The 18,576-nt window shown below is 52.7% G+C and overlaps 1 protein-coding gene across 3 annotated transcripts in view; it reads right to left on the reverse strand.

The window, feature by feature from the left end:
• PPP3CC (protein phosphatase 3 catalytic subunit gamma) overlaps positions 1 to 16,832 on the reverse strand; it is a 46,374-nt gene extending 29,542 nt beyond the window's left edge. For all 3 annotated transcript variants that reach the window (XM_059870387.1, XM_059870386.1, XM_059870385.1), the window contains exons 1-2: positions 16,673 to 16,832; positions 286 to 483 (exon numbers count right to left, since the gene is read on the reverse strand). In XM_059870387.1, coding sequence (XP_059726370.1) covers positions 286 to 483; positions 16,673 to 16,724 — 250 coding nt within the window. In that variant the 5' untranslated portion in view covers positions 16,725 to 16,832. The remainder of the gene's footprint in view (positions 1 to 285; positions 484 to 16,672) is intronic.
• Positions 16,833 to 18,576: the final 1,744 nt, after the last annotated feature.

Below are 18,576 nucleotides of genomic sequence, written 5' to 3' on the forward strand. Positions count from 1 at the left end.
AAGTTCGTTTCTTCTGATAATGGAGCAAGAAATTCTCTTTCTCTGAAAGATTTCAGTGTCCTGTGGCTGCTATCTGGTGCAAGGACCTCATTCCTTTCTCTAAAAAAATATCCCACACCCATAGTTCCTGTTTTAACTCCAAAAGTTCCATTTTAACTCCAAAACTACCTTTACCATCCTATTAAAATATTAATACAGCACCACTAATCAACAGAACACACTACAGACAGTAAATATCTGCCTAGAGGTATTTAACCTGCACTTTTCACAGCTAGGAGCTCTGACCTGTGATTGGAGCCTCCACCTCGATCATGGTTTTCTCGTGCCTCAGGATGGCGGCGCCGTCGTTGATGATTTTCAGCGCCGCGTCCTCCTCCAGCCGCCCTTCCTTCACCAAGTGGCTCTTGAGGACGTCGAGCCTCGGCTTGCCATCCTCAAACACCTCCTTCAGAGTGAGCCGCTGCGTGGGAGGGAATGGGACAGCTGCAAAGGCAAGGCAAGGCAAGGAGTCAGCTTCTCAGCCAGAGAGGGAGTGACAGGCTCTGCTTCTCTTGGGAAACTGAATCCACAAACATCACAGGTTTGCTGTTGTAGTGTGGTTTTATGTTTTATTATGGTTTTGTCTTTGTGTCCCCTTAGTTTCCCCAAATGGTTTACCCCAGATTGTACCCCCTCCCTCTACCTGTGTAATCCCTCTCCTTTGCTGAGATCATCCCTGGCTCTCTGGCAGTCACTCAGCATCCCATCCCCTCCATCTAGAACTTGCAGTCCAGGACACTGAGTGATTAGGAAATGCTGGGACGGGGTTTGCTCTGGGATGAGGAGATGCTGGGATGGGGTTTGCTCTGGGATGGGGTTTGCTTTGGGATGAGGAGGCAATGCTGGGATGGGGTTTGCTTTGGGATGAGGAAATGCTGGGATGGGGTTTGCTCTGGGATGGGGTTTGCTTTGGGATGAGGAGGAGATGCTGGGATGGGGTTTGCTTTGGGATGAGGAGATGCTGGGATGGAGTTTGATTTGTGATGAGGGGTTTGCTCTTGGATGAGGAGATGTTGGGATGGGGTTTGCTCTGGAATGAGGAGATGCTGGGATGGGGTTTGCTCTGGGATGGGGAGATGCTGGGATGGGGTTTGCTTTGGGATGGGGAGGAGATGTTGGGATGGGGTTTGCTCTGGGATGAGGAGATGCTGGGATGGGGTTTGCTCTGGGATGAGGAGATGTTGGGATGGGGTTTGCTCTGGGATGAGGAGATGCTGGGATGGGGTTTGCTCTGAAATGAGGAGATGCTGGGATGGGGTTTGCTTTGGGATGGGGAGGAGATGCTGGGATGGGGTTTGCTCTGGGATGGGGAGGAGATGTTGGGATGGGGTTTGCTCTGGGATGAGGAGATGCTGGGATGGGGTTTGCTCTGAAATGAGGAGATGCTGGGATAGGGTTTGCTCTGGAATGAGGAGATGCTGGGATGGGGTTTGCTCTGGAATGAGGAGATGCTGGGATGGGGTTTGCTCTGGGATGAGGAGATGCTGGGATGGGGTTTGCTCTGGGATGAGGAGATGCTGGGATAGGGTTTGCTCTGAAATGAGGAGATGCTGGGATGGGGTTTGCTCTGGAATGAGGAGATGCTGGGATGGGGTTTGCTCTGAAATGAGGAGATGTTGGAATGGGGTTTGCTCTGGGATGAGGAGATGCTGGGATAGGGTTTGCTCTGGAATGAGGAGATGCTGGGATGGGGTTTGCTTTGGGATGCTGCACCCAGAACTCCAAGAAAAGTCTCTCATCCCAGTGCAGGCCCCACAGGGAGCTGGCATCACCCTCCCAGCCTCGGGGATAAGGCACAAACCTCCCCCAAAAAAGCTCTGCAGTCTGTAGGGATGGGGGCAGCTTGACACAGCATCTCAGCCTTGCCAGGCATCCCCCAAAATATCCCAAAATCTGGAATGCAGAGGGGACTTTAATGGTGGTGGTGCCAGTCTGGGTCTGAGCGAGCACCTCCAAAAGCCTCTGTGAGCAAGGAAGCCAGCCACTGGATCATGAACCACCTTTCCACCACTCTGCTTCTCCTGGGAGGGTGGAAGGCAGATTCACAGATGAGTAATGCCATGACTGTCTCTCACAATTAACAAAACAATATCATTATATAGGTGAAGCAAAGTTTATAGATTTATAGTTGTGTTGTACCCCTGGTGTGGTTATCAAGGCACAGCTGGCAGGGCTGGCTGTCCCTGTGGAACACCTGAGCTCCAGTCAGGATTTGAGGAAGAGATCTCCACCACTGGACAGCCAAGAAGGGGCTGATGGACAGAACTTTGGGAGGGTTAAAGGGTTAAAAAGGGAAAACCTCCATGGTGAGGGGGCTGAGCACATGGCAGGGAAAATGCCACAATCTTTTTTCTTTATTCAGTCTCCTGTTGTATTTTTGATAAGGTTTAATAAACTTTCCTAAACTATGAAAAGTGAGGAGCTGTTTCTGACACCCAGGAAAATATCTGGGATGCAAATCAAAGCCCTGTCCTCACCCAGCAGCCACCAAGGACTGGGGAGGGCACACCTTGAGGGCTGTGCCCAGTTCTGGGACCTCACTGAGGGCTGGAGTCAATCAGGGAAGGAAACAGCTGGGGAAGGGTTTGGAGCACCAGGAGAGGCTGAGGGAGCTGGGAAGGGGCTCAGCCTGGAGAAAAGGAGCTCAAGGGGCACTTTGTGGCTCTGCACAGCTCCTGCCAGGAGGGGACAGCCAGGGGGATTTGGGATCTTATCCAGGGAACAGGGACAGGAGAGGGAACGGCCTCAGGCCATGCCAGGTTAGACATCAGCAGGAATTTCTTCCTGGAAAGGGCTGTTAAATATAGGAAGGGATTGCCCAGGGAGGTTTGGAGTCCCCAGCCCTGGGGGTGTCCAAGGAACACCTGGAAGTGGCACTCAGTGCTCTGGGCTGGTGACATGGTGGGGACTGGGCACAGCTTGGCCCTGGTGACCCCAGAGCTCTCTTCCAAGCTGAACGATCCAGCGATACACTAAAAAATTGAATTTTGAATTTTTCAGGATAGAGCTGGCCAAATAACCCAGGGAGAAGAGCAGTGCCACAGCTCCCTTTTAAATGCAAATCCAGCAGCAATTTACCCTGAAAACCCCCAAGAGGAAACGAGGAGAGGAGGCACAAGAGACTCTTTACAGCTGAACATCAATTTTCAAATCACAGGAACTGCAGGAGTGGCTCTAATGAAAGGGGAGCTGGTGCCTGCAACGAGGTGGCCCCACTTTCATGGATCCCTTTGGAAGTTGTGCTCTGTGTCCCACGTGCCTGAACGCTCCAGAGCCTTCCCCACCAAGCTGAAACTTAAACCAGACCTGCTTAAACCAACACAGGCTGGAGCAGGGTTTTTTCTGCATCCACTGCTCAGCTCTGCTTCAAAAGGAAAAAAAAAAAAAAAGACCCCTCTGGAGATGGATGAATAAATAATTTTGCAGGATTCTTCCCCTCTGGGTCACTGTAGGGTTGGCAGTGCTGTGGGAGGAAATGAGGGAAGATGTGGGGCTGGCACCAACAGGATCAGCTGGGATGAGGGAGGGCAAAAGGAAGGAAAAAGGTGGAAATGTCAGCCCAGGACTTGGAATAAAGGATTTTTTGGGACACTGAGAGGCTGGAAAATGATTTTGTAAGTGGAGGTACTGGAATCTGCCATCTGACTCCAAAGGGAGCCAGGGAGGGCAAATGATTTACAAGGAAGAGAAGAGAGAAACAGAAACCATTCACCCCCATATTCCCCAGCCCTCAAGCATGGCCAACACCTCTGGAGCCACAGCAAGGGAGTGAGAGGCCCCAGAAGTGGGGCTGGAGAGCTCAGCAAAGATGGGATGAGACCCCAGGACAGCACTGCCCATCCAGAGATCCACAGGAAGCTTTTTGCCTTTTCCTGGTAGCCCCAGCCAGCAAAGTTATGCAAGATCAAATCTGAGGCTTCAGCCAAGAACTTTTATGTAAGTTCCCTCCTTGGCTTTGCTCAGCTCCACTCCCACAAGGAGCTGGGCACGACCAGGAACCAGCTCCTCCTTGGCTCTGCCAGGGTTTCAGGCACCCCACTTGAATTAAACACCTCAATTTTATCCTTATCCACGCTCCATTCTCGTGGACAGGAGGAAGAGGATGCTCCTGCAGCCAAGCAGGGCTCTCCAACAGTGGGAACAGCCCTGAGAGCAAACTGACCTGGAATTTTGTACCTCCAGGGCATGGAGAAGGGTGGAGAGACTCACCCAGCTCCTGCTCCTATCTGAAAAATGAGGAGGTAAGTCCTTATCTCACAAATAAAGAAATCAGAGTGGTGAAATGGCTTGGGGTGGAAGGAGCTTCCACCACCCCAACTTGCTCCAAGCCCTGTCCAGCCTTCCAGAGACACTTCCAGGGATCCAGAGCAGCCACAGCTCCTCTGGGAATTCCATCCCAGCCCCTCCCCATCCTCCCAGGGAAGAATTCCTTCTCTACATCCACCCTAAATTCCCCCTCTTTCAGCTCAAATCCATTGCTCCTGTCACTGCAATTCCATGGCTGGTCCTGGAATGACCAGGCAGTGGGTTAAGCTCATCCTCACATCCAACTCCCAAATAATTAATGAAAATGATGGATAAACCACTCCCAACATTCCAAGAATTCAACCCTGTCACCTCAGAGCCACCTTCCCTCTGCACACAAACCCAGGAGGTGCACCCAGGCTTCTTTGAGCAGTGAAATCTGCAGGACTGGGGTTGGTCAATCCACCAAGGGCATCCAAACCCACGGCCAGGAAAAGACAATTCCTGCTCCACCGACAGGACACGTGCTGAGGGCCCAACCACAACAAAAAGCAAGCAAAGTTTGAGGTGTGAAATGGATTAAAAGGCCAGGTGAGCCCAAGGGAAAACGAAAAGGAAATTAAAAGGAAAATCAAAGGGATCTCTTTGCTGCACTCCAGGGCAGGATTCCATTTCCTGCCAAATTATCTGGATTTTATTTGTCAGGCCACGAGCAAGGGGGTATTTGCAACACTCTGAGTGGACATGGATAGTTAAGGATGGGAGAATTTGGGAAAAAGCTGCTTTTCCACCACCAGCAGTGAGAGATGAAAATCCCACAGGGAAAAAAAAAATCCCCTTCCTCCCTATTTCTGTCCTTAAAATGCACTTAAAATTCAGCTTATCAGGGCTGCCCCATCCCCACCTCCAGAGGAGAACACGGAGTGATCCACAAATGAGTGTTTATATATCCCAGAGTCCCTGGGATGGCTGCAGGGAGCAGCTGAGGCAGATTCATTACTGAAAAAGGAGCAGGAGCTCCGTGCCTGGAGAGGCAGCGCTGGCCAAACGCTGCTCCCGGGGGCTGCAGGGAAAAGGGATCCCCTCAATGCCCCCCAAAAATAACCCCACAGCATTCAAAATTCACAAAAAACAAACTGGAGAGAGGTTTCCCTGCAGCTCCTGCTGCACAGCTGGGAGAGAATCCAAACAAAGCGACTTCCCTGCTCGCTCCTCAGCGCAGAGCAGATGGTGAGGGATGCACTTTGGAGCAAAAAAAGAGCACATTTTGGGGCAAAACTGAGGATTTGGACACTGAGGAGGTTGAATGGGCTGGCAAAGACAGAAACATTCCCTGGAAAAGTCCACCCAAACCCCCTGTGAAAGGGAGAAGAAGCTCCAGGGCTGAGCTGGGCACAGCACGAGCAGCAGGGCGGGTTTTTTTTCCCTCTTTCCCAATTTCCCAACGTTATTTTTATCCCAGATTTTATTCCCATTCACACCTAACCTACATTCATCTATTCAAAGCTGAGTCCAGGGCTCACATGGAGCTGGCTCAGAGGGAATAATGTGGAGAAATCCAGCACAAAAATGGTTTTTTGCTGGGAAAAAGGTGGATTTTCAGCTTTCAGAGTCATTAAGGAGGAACAAACCCTTGGAGGCAGGGGATGGATGTCACTGTCACTCCAGCAGTGCTCCAGCCACCCTGCTTTTCCTGCTGCTCCACCCCAGATCCAGGCCAAAAGCAAGGACAGGCTGGATCTCAGCAGCTGGGTGATGCTGGAATTCCAGAATTATCCAGCTTGGACAAGCCCTCTAAGGTCACCAGTTCCATTCTGTGCCCAGTTCCCAGCTCAGAGCACTGAGAGCCAGGCTCAGGCATTCCTTAGAAACCTCCAGGGATGGGAATTCCACCACCTCCCAATGCCTGACCACCCTCTTTATCAGCAACCACCCTATTTTCCTTGGAATAATCTTTCTTCTTCCCAAAATGATTCAACCACATGAATTTCTGGTCATTAAACACAAAATTGTCTTCGCTTTAAGAATCCCGACCCTGGTTCCTGGGAGGTTTTTTCTCCCTTGAGGTGCCCTGATGTGAAAACCTGCAGAACCAGGTGTGTGTGTGTGATATCCTGATTTTTCCAAGCTTGGATCAAGCCCTGACAAATAATCTGTGTCATTTTCCAGGGCTAGCACAGGCAGCCTGACCCTGCCATGGCACAGAACTGTTCGTTCCAGCTGCAGGAACTCTGTGGGGAAAAAAAAAAAAAAAAAAAAAAGGTACTTCATCACCTCCCACCTAAGGAAATCATTAACTTCTCCCTTATTAAAATCAACACTAATGTCAAAGAAAAATCTCCAAATGAAATAAACACCTTCTTGTATAAAAGCAGCAAGAGCCAGGAATTATTATTATTATTATTATTATTATATTGTTATTCTGTTTTCCCCCAAATTTTTGCATGTTCCAATCCTTTTTTTTTGCTCTGGGTAAGGAAACCTCCAGATTTCAGAAGCTCCAGAGACTCCCAAATAGAGGGGAAATAAAATCTTCCAGGGCTGAGAAGCAGAACTCTGGAAGTGCTGCAGGAAGACCATGAGATTTGGGGTTGTCTGAATTCCTCTGGAGCAGCAGCTCCTTTGACTGGATGGAGTTTAGAACGTCCCAGTTTTATCCAGAACTCCTTGGAGCTGAACCCAACCTCCCAGCGTGCTTCTGGTTTGGAGAGCTGCCTCTGATCCTCACCTGGAGCCACAGACTCCTTTTTGTAGGACGACCAGAATTATCTGCTCACAATAACCCTAAAAATACCTGCATTGTAGGAGCTGAGTGAAGGATTTCTTCGAAGGGGACAGTCACAGTCAGCTCAGAGCAGAGCTGGGATGGAGCAACGGAGCCGCTCCCAGCAGCAAATCTGTCCCTGCCTCACCAGCTCCCAGGAGTAACACCCAAAATTTGAGGCCACCTTGGGAGAAGCTGGCAGGCCCTGGGGCTGAGCAGGAGCCAGGTGTATTTAAGGCTAAAAAAAGCAGGTGGCAGCTCTGTGTGTGGAAATGCAAACACAAAGAGAGCACAGCCCCGGCTGCGCTCGGGGCTCCCACGGAAACACGGCCTGCCCAAGAGGCTCCAAACCCACACAGAGCTCAGGCCAGCCATGGATTTCCAAGGAATATCACAGAATTCCAGAATGGTTTGGCTGGGAAGGGACATTCAAGATGATCTCATGCCACCACACTAGGTCAGGTTGCTCCAAGCTGGACTTGGCCACTTCCAGGCATGGGGCAGGCACAGATTTTCTGGGAAAACCATCCCAGTGCCTCCCCACCCTCGGAAACCTTACAGCTTCCTAAAATTTCTGGGATAACAGTGACTATCCTGCTTCTGCTGGGAATTTGGCCAGCAAACAGTGAGGCCAGGACCAAGCAAGGTGCCTTTGCTGAGGAGGATTCCCCAGCAGAGCTCGGGGCCAGGGTTTTGCCAGAGGCAGCGGTGCCGGTCCCACCAGGTGGAGCTGGAACTCTGCTCCCGGTGGAGCTGGGCAGGATTAAACCCAGGAGGGTTTAATTGGAACAGAGGTGACTTAAGCCACACCAGGCACCAGGTCCCAGGCAGCAGAGCTGCTCACAGAGCCCTCCTGGCATGGCAGCCAGGGCTCCTCACACCCCACACCCTGCTCTGACTGCGGAACAAAGCTGAACCCGGACCTGGATCCGTGGTGTTGGTCTGGCTCCTGCTCCTACAAAGCTCCCCATGGATCAGAGACCTCAAAACACTCTCAGTGGGCACCCTCAGCCTCCCTGAAGTGATAAAATCCACATTTGCTTGCAAGGCCCATCCAGTTTCCAGCTCAGATTTGGCTCCTAATGACCGGCACTGATGCGGATTTTCCTGGGATTGTCATTGAGCCAATCAGTCCAGAGCCTGGACATCACTGAGTGCCAGCTCAGCAGGCAGAGCCCAAACCCCTGCAATTCCAGCCTGGGAAAACTCTCTCTTTGAGACCTTCCAGCTCTATAAACTTCCCAGAGGTTCAAAATCAATGTATTCCCAGAAAATCATCACTCAACAAACCCAGCCTCTCCCTCTCACGGGTGGGATTGCAGGGAGTCGCTGCACAGCCTGAAGAAAAAAAGGAGGAGGAAAAAAGGAGGAGGGAAAAAGGAGGAGGAAAGGAAAAAGAGGAGGGAAAAAGGTGGAGGGGAAAAGGAGGAGGAGGAAAAAAGGAGGAGGAGGAAAAAAGGAGGGGGAGGAAAAAAGGAGGGGGAGGAAAAAAGGAGGGGGAAAGGAAAAGGAGGAGGAAAGGAAAAGGAGGAGGAAAGGAAAAGGAGGAGGAAAGGAAAAGGAGGAGGAAAGGAAAAGGAGGAGGAGGAAAAAAAGGAGGAGGAGGAAAAAAAGGAGGAGGAAAAAAGGAGGAGGAAAAAAGGAGGAGGAAAAAAGGAGGAGGAAAAAAGGAGGGGGAAAAAAGGAGGGGGAAAAAAGGAGGGGGAAAAAAGGAGGGGGACAAAAGGAGGGGGACAAAAGGAGGGGGAAAAAGGAGGGGGAAAAAAGGAGGGGGAAAAAAGGAGGGGGAAAAATGGAGGGGGAAAAAAGGAGGGGGAAAAAAGGAGGGGGAAAGGAAAAGGAGGAGGAAAGGAAAAGGAGGAGGGAAAAAGGAAGAGGAAAAAAGGAGAAGGAGGAAAAAAGGAGGGGGAAAGGAAAAGGAGGAGGAAAAAAGGAGGGGGAAAGGAAAAGGAGGAGGGAAAAGGAGAAGGAAAAAAGGAGAAGGAGGAGGAATAAAGGAGGAGAAGGAGGAATAAAGGAGGAGAAGGAATAAAGGAGGAAGAAAAAAGGAAAAGGAGGAGGAAAAAAGGAGGAGGAAAAAAGGAGGATGTTTAGAGCAAACAGCTGCAGCTACTTTAAAAAAAAGTGAGCTCCCCAAAGGAGCAGGGAGGGGATTCCTAGATGTCAGCAGGCAGGGAAATTCACCACCTGTTTGCCAAGGTTCCAGCTTGGCCACTAATAGCTCATTAATGGAGGCACAGCGGGGGTTTTGTGGAAAAGGCAAATCCAGTAATGTGAACCCGACCCTGCCCCCGCTCCCAAGGGGCTTCTGGATCCCATTCCAAACCTGCTCTAAGCAAACACAACTTTGTGTCCTTCCAAGATCTCCTCCAGGGAACAGGCTGATCCACGTGGGAATCCTGGACAAAGCAACCCCCAGAAATATTCCAGTGTGTGCAAAAATGGTCACAGCATGGATAAATGGGAAATGTGAGCACAAAATTAAGAATTTTGACACAATCAGGGCCTAGGTTTCTCTTCTCTTCCCAAACCCTTATCCTGAGTGGGATCCTCACTGGATAAAACTGCTCTGGATAAAATATTCCTTGTAAGGTGCTTATTCACAGGTTTGGGAATATGTGTACCCACACATCACGGTGCTGATGTCCAAAGGGAGCTGCAGAGAATTCAAATGTTCCTGGTGGCCACCCTGGACATCAGCCAGAGCTGTTCTCTTGCAAAGCAAAAAGCAGCACCCCCACACCCCCCTAAAAACTGGGATAAATCAATCCCAGTGCTGCTTCCAGAGCAGCTTCCCAGAGCTGCACGTGCCAGGGATGGAGCAGGATGAGAGGAGCCTCCAGCTACTGCTGAAGCAGCAATTCCAGCCTCTGTGCCCTGGTCACTCTTCCTCCAGGAAAGCCTTGTGGTATTTTTCCAAGACATCACCTTTGGGATAAAATTCTGTTTGAGAAGCCATTTTACCATGCCTTGCTATGCTCAGCAGCTGATAAAAGGGAATATTTTCTGGAGCAATCTAGGTTGACACCACTTCCTCCCGTTCTCCTGAAATTCACCCTGAACCACTTGGGAAATTCATCCTGGGAAATTCTCCCCAGATCCTCCCTGGAGCAGGGAAAGTGCTTGAAACTCTTATTTTATAAGCCCACCATGCCAAAAGGAACCCCCAGCTGGAAGACTGGTGGAGAATTTTGGAGAAAGAACCCTGCTGAGCTCCTCAGGCTCCCAATCAGAGGAGATCCCGCTGGCCCTGAATGGAAACAGGGAGATCCCAGAACCCCAGAAAGGGTTGGGTTGGAAGGGACATGAAGGATTCACCTCGTCCCACCCCTGCCCTGATGCTCCCACCAGGACCAGGCAGCAGTGAGGCTTTGTTTCAGAGGCTGGAAAATCGGGAGAACAGCCTGGACAGCCCAACGTTCCTCCTCCTGCCAGGAAAATCCTTAAAATCTGCACTGAGATTTCCTTTTCTTTAGAGCATCCGCCCTCCATCCTCCACCTCACTCTGCCCCAACCCATGCTCAATGTCCTGAGGGGCCTTCCCAGGACATCTGCAGATTCCCCATCCCTGGAAGTGTCCAAGGCCAGGCTGGATGGGGCTTAGAGCAACGTGGGATAGTGGAAGGTGGAATGAGGTGAACTTTAAGATCCTTTTCCGACCCGAACCGTTCCAGCATTCCACACCCGACCCGGCTCTCCGGTGCCACCGGAATGTGCCCCTTTGGCACGGCAATCCTGACCTCCAGGAGCCCCTGGGAGCCTCTGAGAGCCAAGCCCTGCATTATGGGATAACTCTGATGCCTGAACGTGGCCTGCTCCCTCACTCCTGCAGCTTAATGCTGTCGGATTCCATTAGGACCCGAGCCATCCCCGTCCTGTAAACACGCCCGCCGGCCCCGGCGGGATCGGGCAGGGAATACCTGGAAAACCGGCCAAGCTGGGAAGGATCCTGGACAAATATAGATCCCCAAGGAGTATCTTTAGATTAGCAGGCAGCTCTGCCCCCACTGAGACCCCAGGATTTACCTAAATAGCTCCTTCAGCACAGCCCAGCGCTCAGAGCTATTTTAAGCCAGCACCCTGCCCTACTTCCTAAGGAACAGCCTTCCCTTCTCTGTGCAGCCAGAGCAGCCCCAGAGCCAGGGCTCTCTCCACTCTGACACCTTCCATTAAATAAAAAACCACCCTTTTGGCACGGTATCCAATTAATCTGGGCTCGTTTATTGCCACGAGGCCCTTCATGGCCTCGAGCAGGGCAAATGGGATTAACCTTTCCGGGGTTGATAGGGAGAAAAAGAACATTAAACAGGGGAATCCTGAGGAGCCCAACCTTCCCCCCTGCCCTGCAGCACCCACCTGGGGCTGCTGCTGATATTCCCAGAGGGAAGGGATAAATCCCAGCCCAACCCACCTGCCCTGATGCTTTATCACTGCTCCCAATGGTGTTCTGAGCCCCCAAGGCTGGGTTTGGGGTCTGCCACCAGCATTTCTGTTAATTAGCACATTCATTAGCAGGTTTATTAGCCAGCAGAGCATCCCTGTATCCCAGCATCCAGAGACCTGGCAGTTTGAGGCCAAAATGAGGCAGCTCTGGCTCTGCTTGGGGACACTCTGGAGAGGAACAGTTTGTGTCATCCCAAGATATTTGCCTCTGGGTTCGTTTTTTTGGGATGAAATGCCACAAGATGCAGCAAAACCAACCCCTTTTCCCAGCACACCCCATTTATGGATAATGAAGCAACTTTCCTGTTTACACATAGCAATAATAAGAATATTGGAATTACTTGGACAGGTTTGGGGTGTTTTTTTCTGGAAATCCCCCCAAAATACCATGATCCCAAGGCATTCCATGGGATCCCACGGGGTTCCTGCTTTAAGGACTGCCTCACCCCACACCTCCTTGAGCTCTGTCCAGCCAAGTTGCTGTATTATGACACAACTTGCTTTTTAGGGATCCCCCTCCACGTCTTGACCCTGGTGGCATTCACACTTTTCCCTTGGCATCCCAAGGTCCGAGCACATGGACCTTGGCCTTTATTCCATTTTTAGCCATTTTCAGAGCTCCTTTTCCCCTGGACACCCCTTAATTCCTGCAAGACATCAACACTAAACAAATCAGAGAGTTTAAAACCCCACAATCTCCCATAAATTTAAGAGATTCCTCAATTGAAAAACCACTTTGACTTTCCTATCGGGGCTTGCTCCATGATGAAAATTCCCAACACCTCCCAACCTGGAGAATATCCAACACTCCAGCTCCCAGAGTTGTAGATGATATTCAAAACAAGGTGGGAAGAAAGCTGCACATTTTTCATCCCCCAAAAGCATCTTCAGGCAGCGAGATGAACTGCAAGAGCCTCTGAACTCTCCAAGGAGACAGGGATTGAGCTCCCCAGAGGCTGCGGGAGCCTCGTGGAACAAATCCCCTGGGATTCTCTCCGTGCCTCCAGCAGCTCCAGAGGCACAGGGAGAGGAGGGAGAGGCTCCTCAGGTGTGATTCCACCTGGGCTGAGGGTGGAGGTGTCACTGAGCCTGTGGGATGCTCCCAAACAACCTTGGCTGGGTGTGAAGCAGGTCAGTGCCAGCATGGAATTATGGATTATGGAATGGGGTGGGGGATAAGGGGCCTTGAAATCACCTCATTCCATCCCCTACCCCACCACCACTCCACACCTCCCACTGTCCCAGGCTGTTTCAGCCTGGCTTGGGCACTTCCAAGGATCCAGGGGCAGCCACAGCTCCTCTGGGAATTCCATCCCAGCCAGGAATTCCTTCCCAATATTCCCAATGTCCCAAGTCCCTCCCCCTGCTGAAACACAAAGTGGACACTGAAATTTCAGGGGTTTAAAATTCCCATACACACTTCAGAGTCTTCCATTTGGGAAAAAAAAAACCACCAGACTGGACATGGAGAAAGGTGCCTGAAAGTCCTTAAGAAAAAAGGACAGCAAAGCACAAATTGGGAAAAGTCACCCCAGTCCAGGACACCTTTGGCTACAGCACCAGCCCCAGCTTTACACCACAATTCCTGGGATTCACCCCCTCTCTGAAAAGCAGGAAACCACTTCAGGAATCCCAGCCAGGCACTCTGGAAGGGTGGGAATTAGGGATGTCTCTGACTTCCAACATCAGCTCCAAAAGGAGGGCACTGGATCCTGGCTGCTCCCGGCCCTGCAGCTTCCCAAAATTTTGTCCATGATACACAAAATAATAAGCCACAGATAGAGAAAAATCCCAGTGGATTGTTTGCTCTGGTGTCTAAACACCAGTATATGAGGTTTTTAAAGGATTTGTCATGGATGCAACGGGACACAGCTCTGCTTCCCTGAGGATTTCACACCTGGCAGGAAGAATGGAGCCGGCGCACAAAATTCAACCAAAAAATGACCACAAAATTCAACCAAATATGACCAAAAAAAGCTCTGCAGGTTTCTTTTAAACACCCTGAGCTCCAGGATTCATCCACTGCAGCAGCACCATTCCCACCAGCCTGAATAATGTGGATTTTGTGGGATGTGGATCCATCAATCCCATGGATCCACCAGGTAATTCAAGTCCAATTTCGGGCTAATGCAGACAACCAGACTCCCTAATCCCTCAGATTTCCAGCAGAACCTTCCCAAGTGCTCTTTGGAGACCAAAATTTGGACATTAATAGTCTCCAACACCATCAGCTTCCTGCTAAAACTGTGCTACAAAGAGCAATTCTTGCCTCAAAATTTGAGACATTAATAAAAAGGAACTCCTGACAAATCCCAAAATGAGAGATTTAAAAAGAAGCCATTCCTGACCTAAAAACCAAGATTTTAATTAATAAAAGTTTCCTGAAGCACCCAAAAATGGGAGATTTTATAAAAAGCAATTCATGGCCTACCCCAAAATTCAAGATTTTAATAAAAATCCATTCTTGACACACCTCAAAATTTGTGATTTTAATAATGAAGCTCCCCCAGCACAAGATTTAGCCCAAAACTGTATTTCTTCTGATTAAACGTAATTACAGTTCAGGCTTTCTGCAGGGCCCAGGAGATGTAAATATATAGGTTAAACATAGTTAAAATTCCACATCCTACTTAATTGCAGGCATTTTCCACAGAAGAAAATGAGCTTTTATCTTCACCATTTAATTATTAATAACCACCAACAATGTCACCACCTTTAAACAATAACCCTGGCCTGAGAAGAAGATATTTCTCCCCAAATTTCCGCAGGCACTGAGCACACCTGGGGCAACAAGAAGCAATTTTGGGAGGATTTTGGGCGATTTTGGAGCGAGCAGGCCCTGAGCCTCCACCCCACCTGGACAGGGATTAATGACAGCAATTAGCAGGATTTTTGTGGGGTTGCCAAAGCCCTGAGAGGGAGCAGCAGGATCTCTGACAGGGATTCCCAGGATCTGGAAGCCCCAGGAACAGAGAGAACGCCTGGATCCGGCCGACTCAGCTGAATCATAATGGCTGCATTGCCATTACCTTTCCCGAACAAGGCCAACCTAAACACAGGCAGCTGCCTGGGATTTAGCAGGAGATTTACAGACAGCACCGGCCCTGGAGCTGCCTGGAGACCTACAAATCACCACAGCACATGCACGGCCTCGGGAACACCCCGGATCCCCCCAAATCTGGGAGCACTTTGGGATTATTCCCATTAAAACAAACCCTCCCACCGTGGAGCTTCCCCGAGCCCGAGGGGCCTCCACGCTCCGGCTGCCACCCGGATCCCCTTTCCTGGGTTTGAGGTTATTAACATCAAACATGTGATCGGCCACATGACAGGCTAAAGGCTAAAAAGGAAAAAAAAAAAAAAATAGAGAAAGAAAGGAATAAAAAAATCGCTCGGACACATCCAGAGGGGAAGGGAGAGATGGCAGCGTGGTGGGTACACCTCCATGGCCGTGGATTACAACCATTCCTGGGAAATCGCTGCTTTCCAGCGGCCCGGAATGATGGAAGCCATGGCGGGAGGAGGTTTAATAACGGGGTGATTGTGTAACTTGGAGCCTCCCGGCGAAAGTTGAGGCACCCAGTGGATGTTCCTGGTGCATGGGGACGAGGATGGCACCGGATCAATTAGGGCAGCGAAATGTGCATCCCCCCAGCCTCCTCCTCCTCCTCCTCCTCCCGACCCAGGAGTTTCTCCGCTAACGTATTTCTCTCCTCATTAACTGCTTCGGTGTCTTCTGCTCTTTCCAAAATAGTACCTACTATAACGGGGCCGCAGAGGGGGCCAGCTGGCACCCGCCGCAGGGCATCCAGACATGGAGCAGGGATTTGGGGGAGGAAAGACACGGGGGGCTGGCTGGATGAGGGCAGGGAGGGCTCTCATCGGCCCCTTCCCCCAGATCCTCAGGGGAAGCCCAGTTCCACCCAAAGCAGGGGCCCAGCGCCCCAGTCTGAGGGTGAGGATCTTGGGGGTGTGATGAGGCCCAGGCCAGGATGGGGATTCCCCCCCACCCCCCACAAAAGGGATGTCCCCTGCTGTCACCCCTCCCTGTCACCCCCCAGGCAGGCAGCACCGCTGTGCCCACGGCCCCCATCCCACAGAATGGAGGGAGGGGGCTGCATCCTCTTGGACCAGGGGGGACTAAAAATGCCTCCTCTCACCCCTCAGCACAGGTGCCCCCCACCAACCAGAGATGCCCCCCAAGCCAAAGGCCCCTCAGCTCCTCTGCAGAGGTTTCTGACTGAACAGGGGGTGTCCCCCCAGCCCGACGCCCCAGCAGGGCTCTCCCTTATGGGGGCTGTCCCACTGGACCCCCCCCTCCGGCTGCTCCAGGCCTCCCCCTCCCCTCTCTCTTCGGGATGACCCCCGTAAACCACGCTGTCCCCCTGATTTTCCAGCCTCCCCCAGCCTGGGGGTGCCCCTCAATCCCCCCCCACTCAGGGGATGCCCCCCCAAACCAGAGTCCTCCCTAAGGGGGGGTCACCCACCAGAACACCCCCTCCTCACCACCCCGGGTATCCCTGCTCCCCCAGCCCCCAGGGCCCTCCTTTACCGGGGGTGCCCCGCCAGAACATCCCCCCAAAATCAGGCTGCCCCCGCCCTTCCTCGGTTCTCCCCCACCCTGGGGACCCCCCCTCTAACCAGGTTCCCCCTCCAGAACAGGTTCCCCTCACCCAAACCAGGCATCCCCCTCCCTTTCTCCGGGTTTCCCCAGCCGGGGAGGACTCCGCTAACCTGGGGACCCCCCCCCAACCAGGCATCCCCCCATATTTCTCGGGAACATCCCCCTAAACCAGGCTTCCCCTCCTCCCATATCACGCACCCTCCCTCTCCTTTCTCCGGGCTCCTCCAACCTGGGGACCCCCCAAAATGAGCCTCCCTCCCTTTCTTCGGGCTCCCCCACTTTGGAGACGCCCCCCTTTAACCGCTCTCCCCTCCTTTCTGGGGGCTCCCCCAGCCTGGGATCCCCCCTAAAATCACGCTTCACCCCCCCCTTTTCTCGGCCTCCCCCAAACCAGGTGCCCCCCCACAAGGCAGGCAAATTCCCCTCCCCTTTCTTGGGGCTCCCCCAGCTTGGGGACCCCCCCAAACCTCGCTCGCCCCCCATTTCTCGTGGCCCCCCTCCGCCGAGCCCCCCCGCGCCCCCCGCGCAGGCAGGGGGCGCCCTCGCCGCCCCCTCACCCTTGACGATGCGCTCGGTGGTCGGCAGCTTGTTGTGGCCGCGCCCGGACATGGTGGCGGCGGCGGCACCGGCACCGCTCCCCGCCGTGCCCCGCTCCGCTCCCCTCACCCGGAGCGGGGGCCGCGCGGGTGCTCCCGGCGGACCCGCTGGGCTGCCCCGGCGGCGGCTCCGCGGCGCTGCGCTCCCCCCGTCCCGCCCCCGCCGCCGCCGCCACACCGCCCTCCGCCCTCTGCCCCCCCCCGCCCGCGCCTGCGCCACGCCCGCCCCGCCCCGCCCGCCATCTTGGAGGGGAAGGGGGCGTTGCTAAGCAACGGGGGGGGCAACATGGCGGCGGCGCTGAGGGGGGAGCGCGGGGATGGCGCTGGGGGTGCTTGGGCAGCCTCGGGCACAGCCCTCGGGCACAGCTTGGCTGGTGCGGTAGCACAGCGGGGGGACCCCGCACTGCCCTGGGAGGGACTGTAAGGATCGGCCAGTGCCGCCGCTGCGGTGGGCAGGGACACCTTCCACTGTCCCAGGGTGCTCCAAGCTGGCCTTGGACGCTTCCAGGGATCCAGGGGCCGCGCCAGCTTCTCTGGGGATTTTATCCCATCCTCTCGCCACCGTCACAGCCAGGAATTCCTCCCCAGTATCCCATCCATCTCTTGTCCCAAGTTTCCTACTGAAACACATCCGGGAGGTTCCCACACAGAGCGGACACTGACATTTCGGGGAGCGTCACACCGGGGGTTTCAAAATTCCCACACGCTTTTTCAGTGTCTTCCATTTGGGGGAAAAAACAGACTGGACATGGAGAAAGGTGCCTGAAAGTCCTTAAGAAAGGACTTTCCCAATATCCCATCCATCCCTGCCCTCTAGCAGTGGAAGCCATCCCGTGTCCTGTCCCTCCATCCCTTGTCCTCAGTCCCTCTCCAGCTCTCCTGGAGCCCTTCAGGCCCTGGAAGAGGCTCTGGGCTCTCCCTGGAGCTTTCTCTTCTCCCTTGGGGACTTCAGGGGTCCAGGGGCAGCCACAGCTGCTCTGGGAATTCCATCCCAGCCCCTCCCCACCCTCATTCCTTCCAAAAATCCCACCCCAATCTCATTTTTCCCAGTTTGAAGCCATCCCCTGTGTCCTGTCCCTCCATCCCTTGTCCCCAGTCCCTCTCCAGCTCTCCTGGAGCCCCTTCAGCCCCTGAGAGGGGCTCTGAGCTCTCCTGGATCCTTCCTTTCCCCAGCTGAACACCCCCAGCTCTCCCAGCCTGGCTCCAGAGCTGATATTCCTTAGATAGAAAATTTCTGAGGGAAAGGCAAACCAGACGATATGGTCTGAGTCTACCACTTGAAGATGACGGAGGACAGGTTTAGGTGGAATATTGGGAAGGAATTCCTGGCTGGGATGGAATTCCCAGAGCAGCTGTGGCTGCCCCTGGATCCCTGGAAGCGCCCAAGGCCGGGTTGGAGCAACTTTGGATAGTAAAAGGTGTCCCTGCCATGGCAGGGGTGGCACTAGATGGGCTTTAACCAACCCAAACCATTCCAGGAATTCCATGACCCCATCCAGCAGCGTTTTCTGAGGTAGCTTAGGTTCCAGGCATTCAGCAGAACACAAGGATTTTGCAGCAGAAAAGAGCCCACCCAAAGCCCCCCTGGAAGTGCTGATGAGCAGGACCAAGTCCAATGCTCACTGTGACCTTCCTTGCTTAATAAAACATTAATTATTTTTTTATAAAGCACCTCAGAATATCAAGATTTGGTTTCTTTAGCTGCAACAGGGTTTCTAAAAATTGAGTTTGCTGCTCAGAGCTGGCAGATGGGGGGGGATGGTGTAGAAAAAGGCAAAATGGGGAAGCAGAAAAGCAAAGTTTGTGCTTTTTTTTTCCTAATGGCGCTTAGGAAAACAAGGACACAAACACTGCCAGGAGCCTGG

Source organism: Haemorhous mexicanus, chromosome 30 (assembly GCF_027477595.1).
Source record: "Haemorhous mexicanus isolate bHaeMex1 chromosome 30, bHaeMex1.pri, whole genome shotgun sequence".
NCBI lineage: Eukaryota > Metazoa > Chordata > Aves > Passeriformes > Fringillidae > Haemorhous > Haemorhous mexicanus.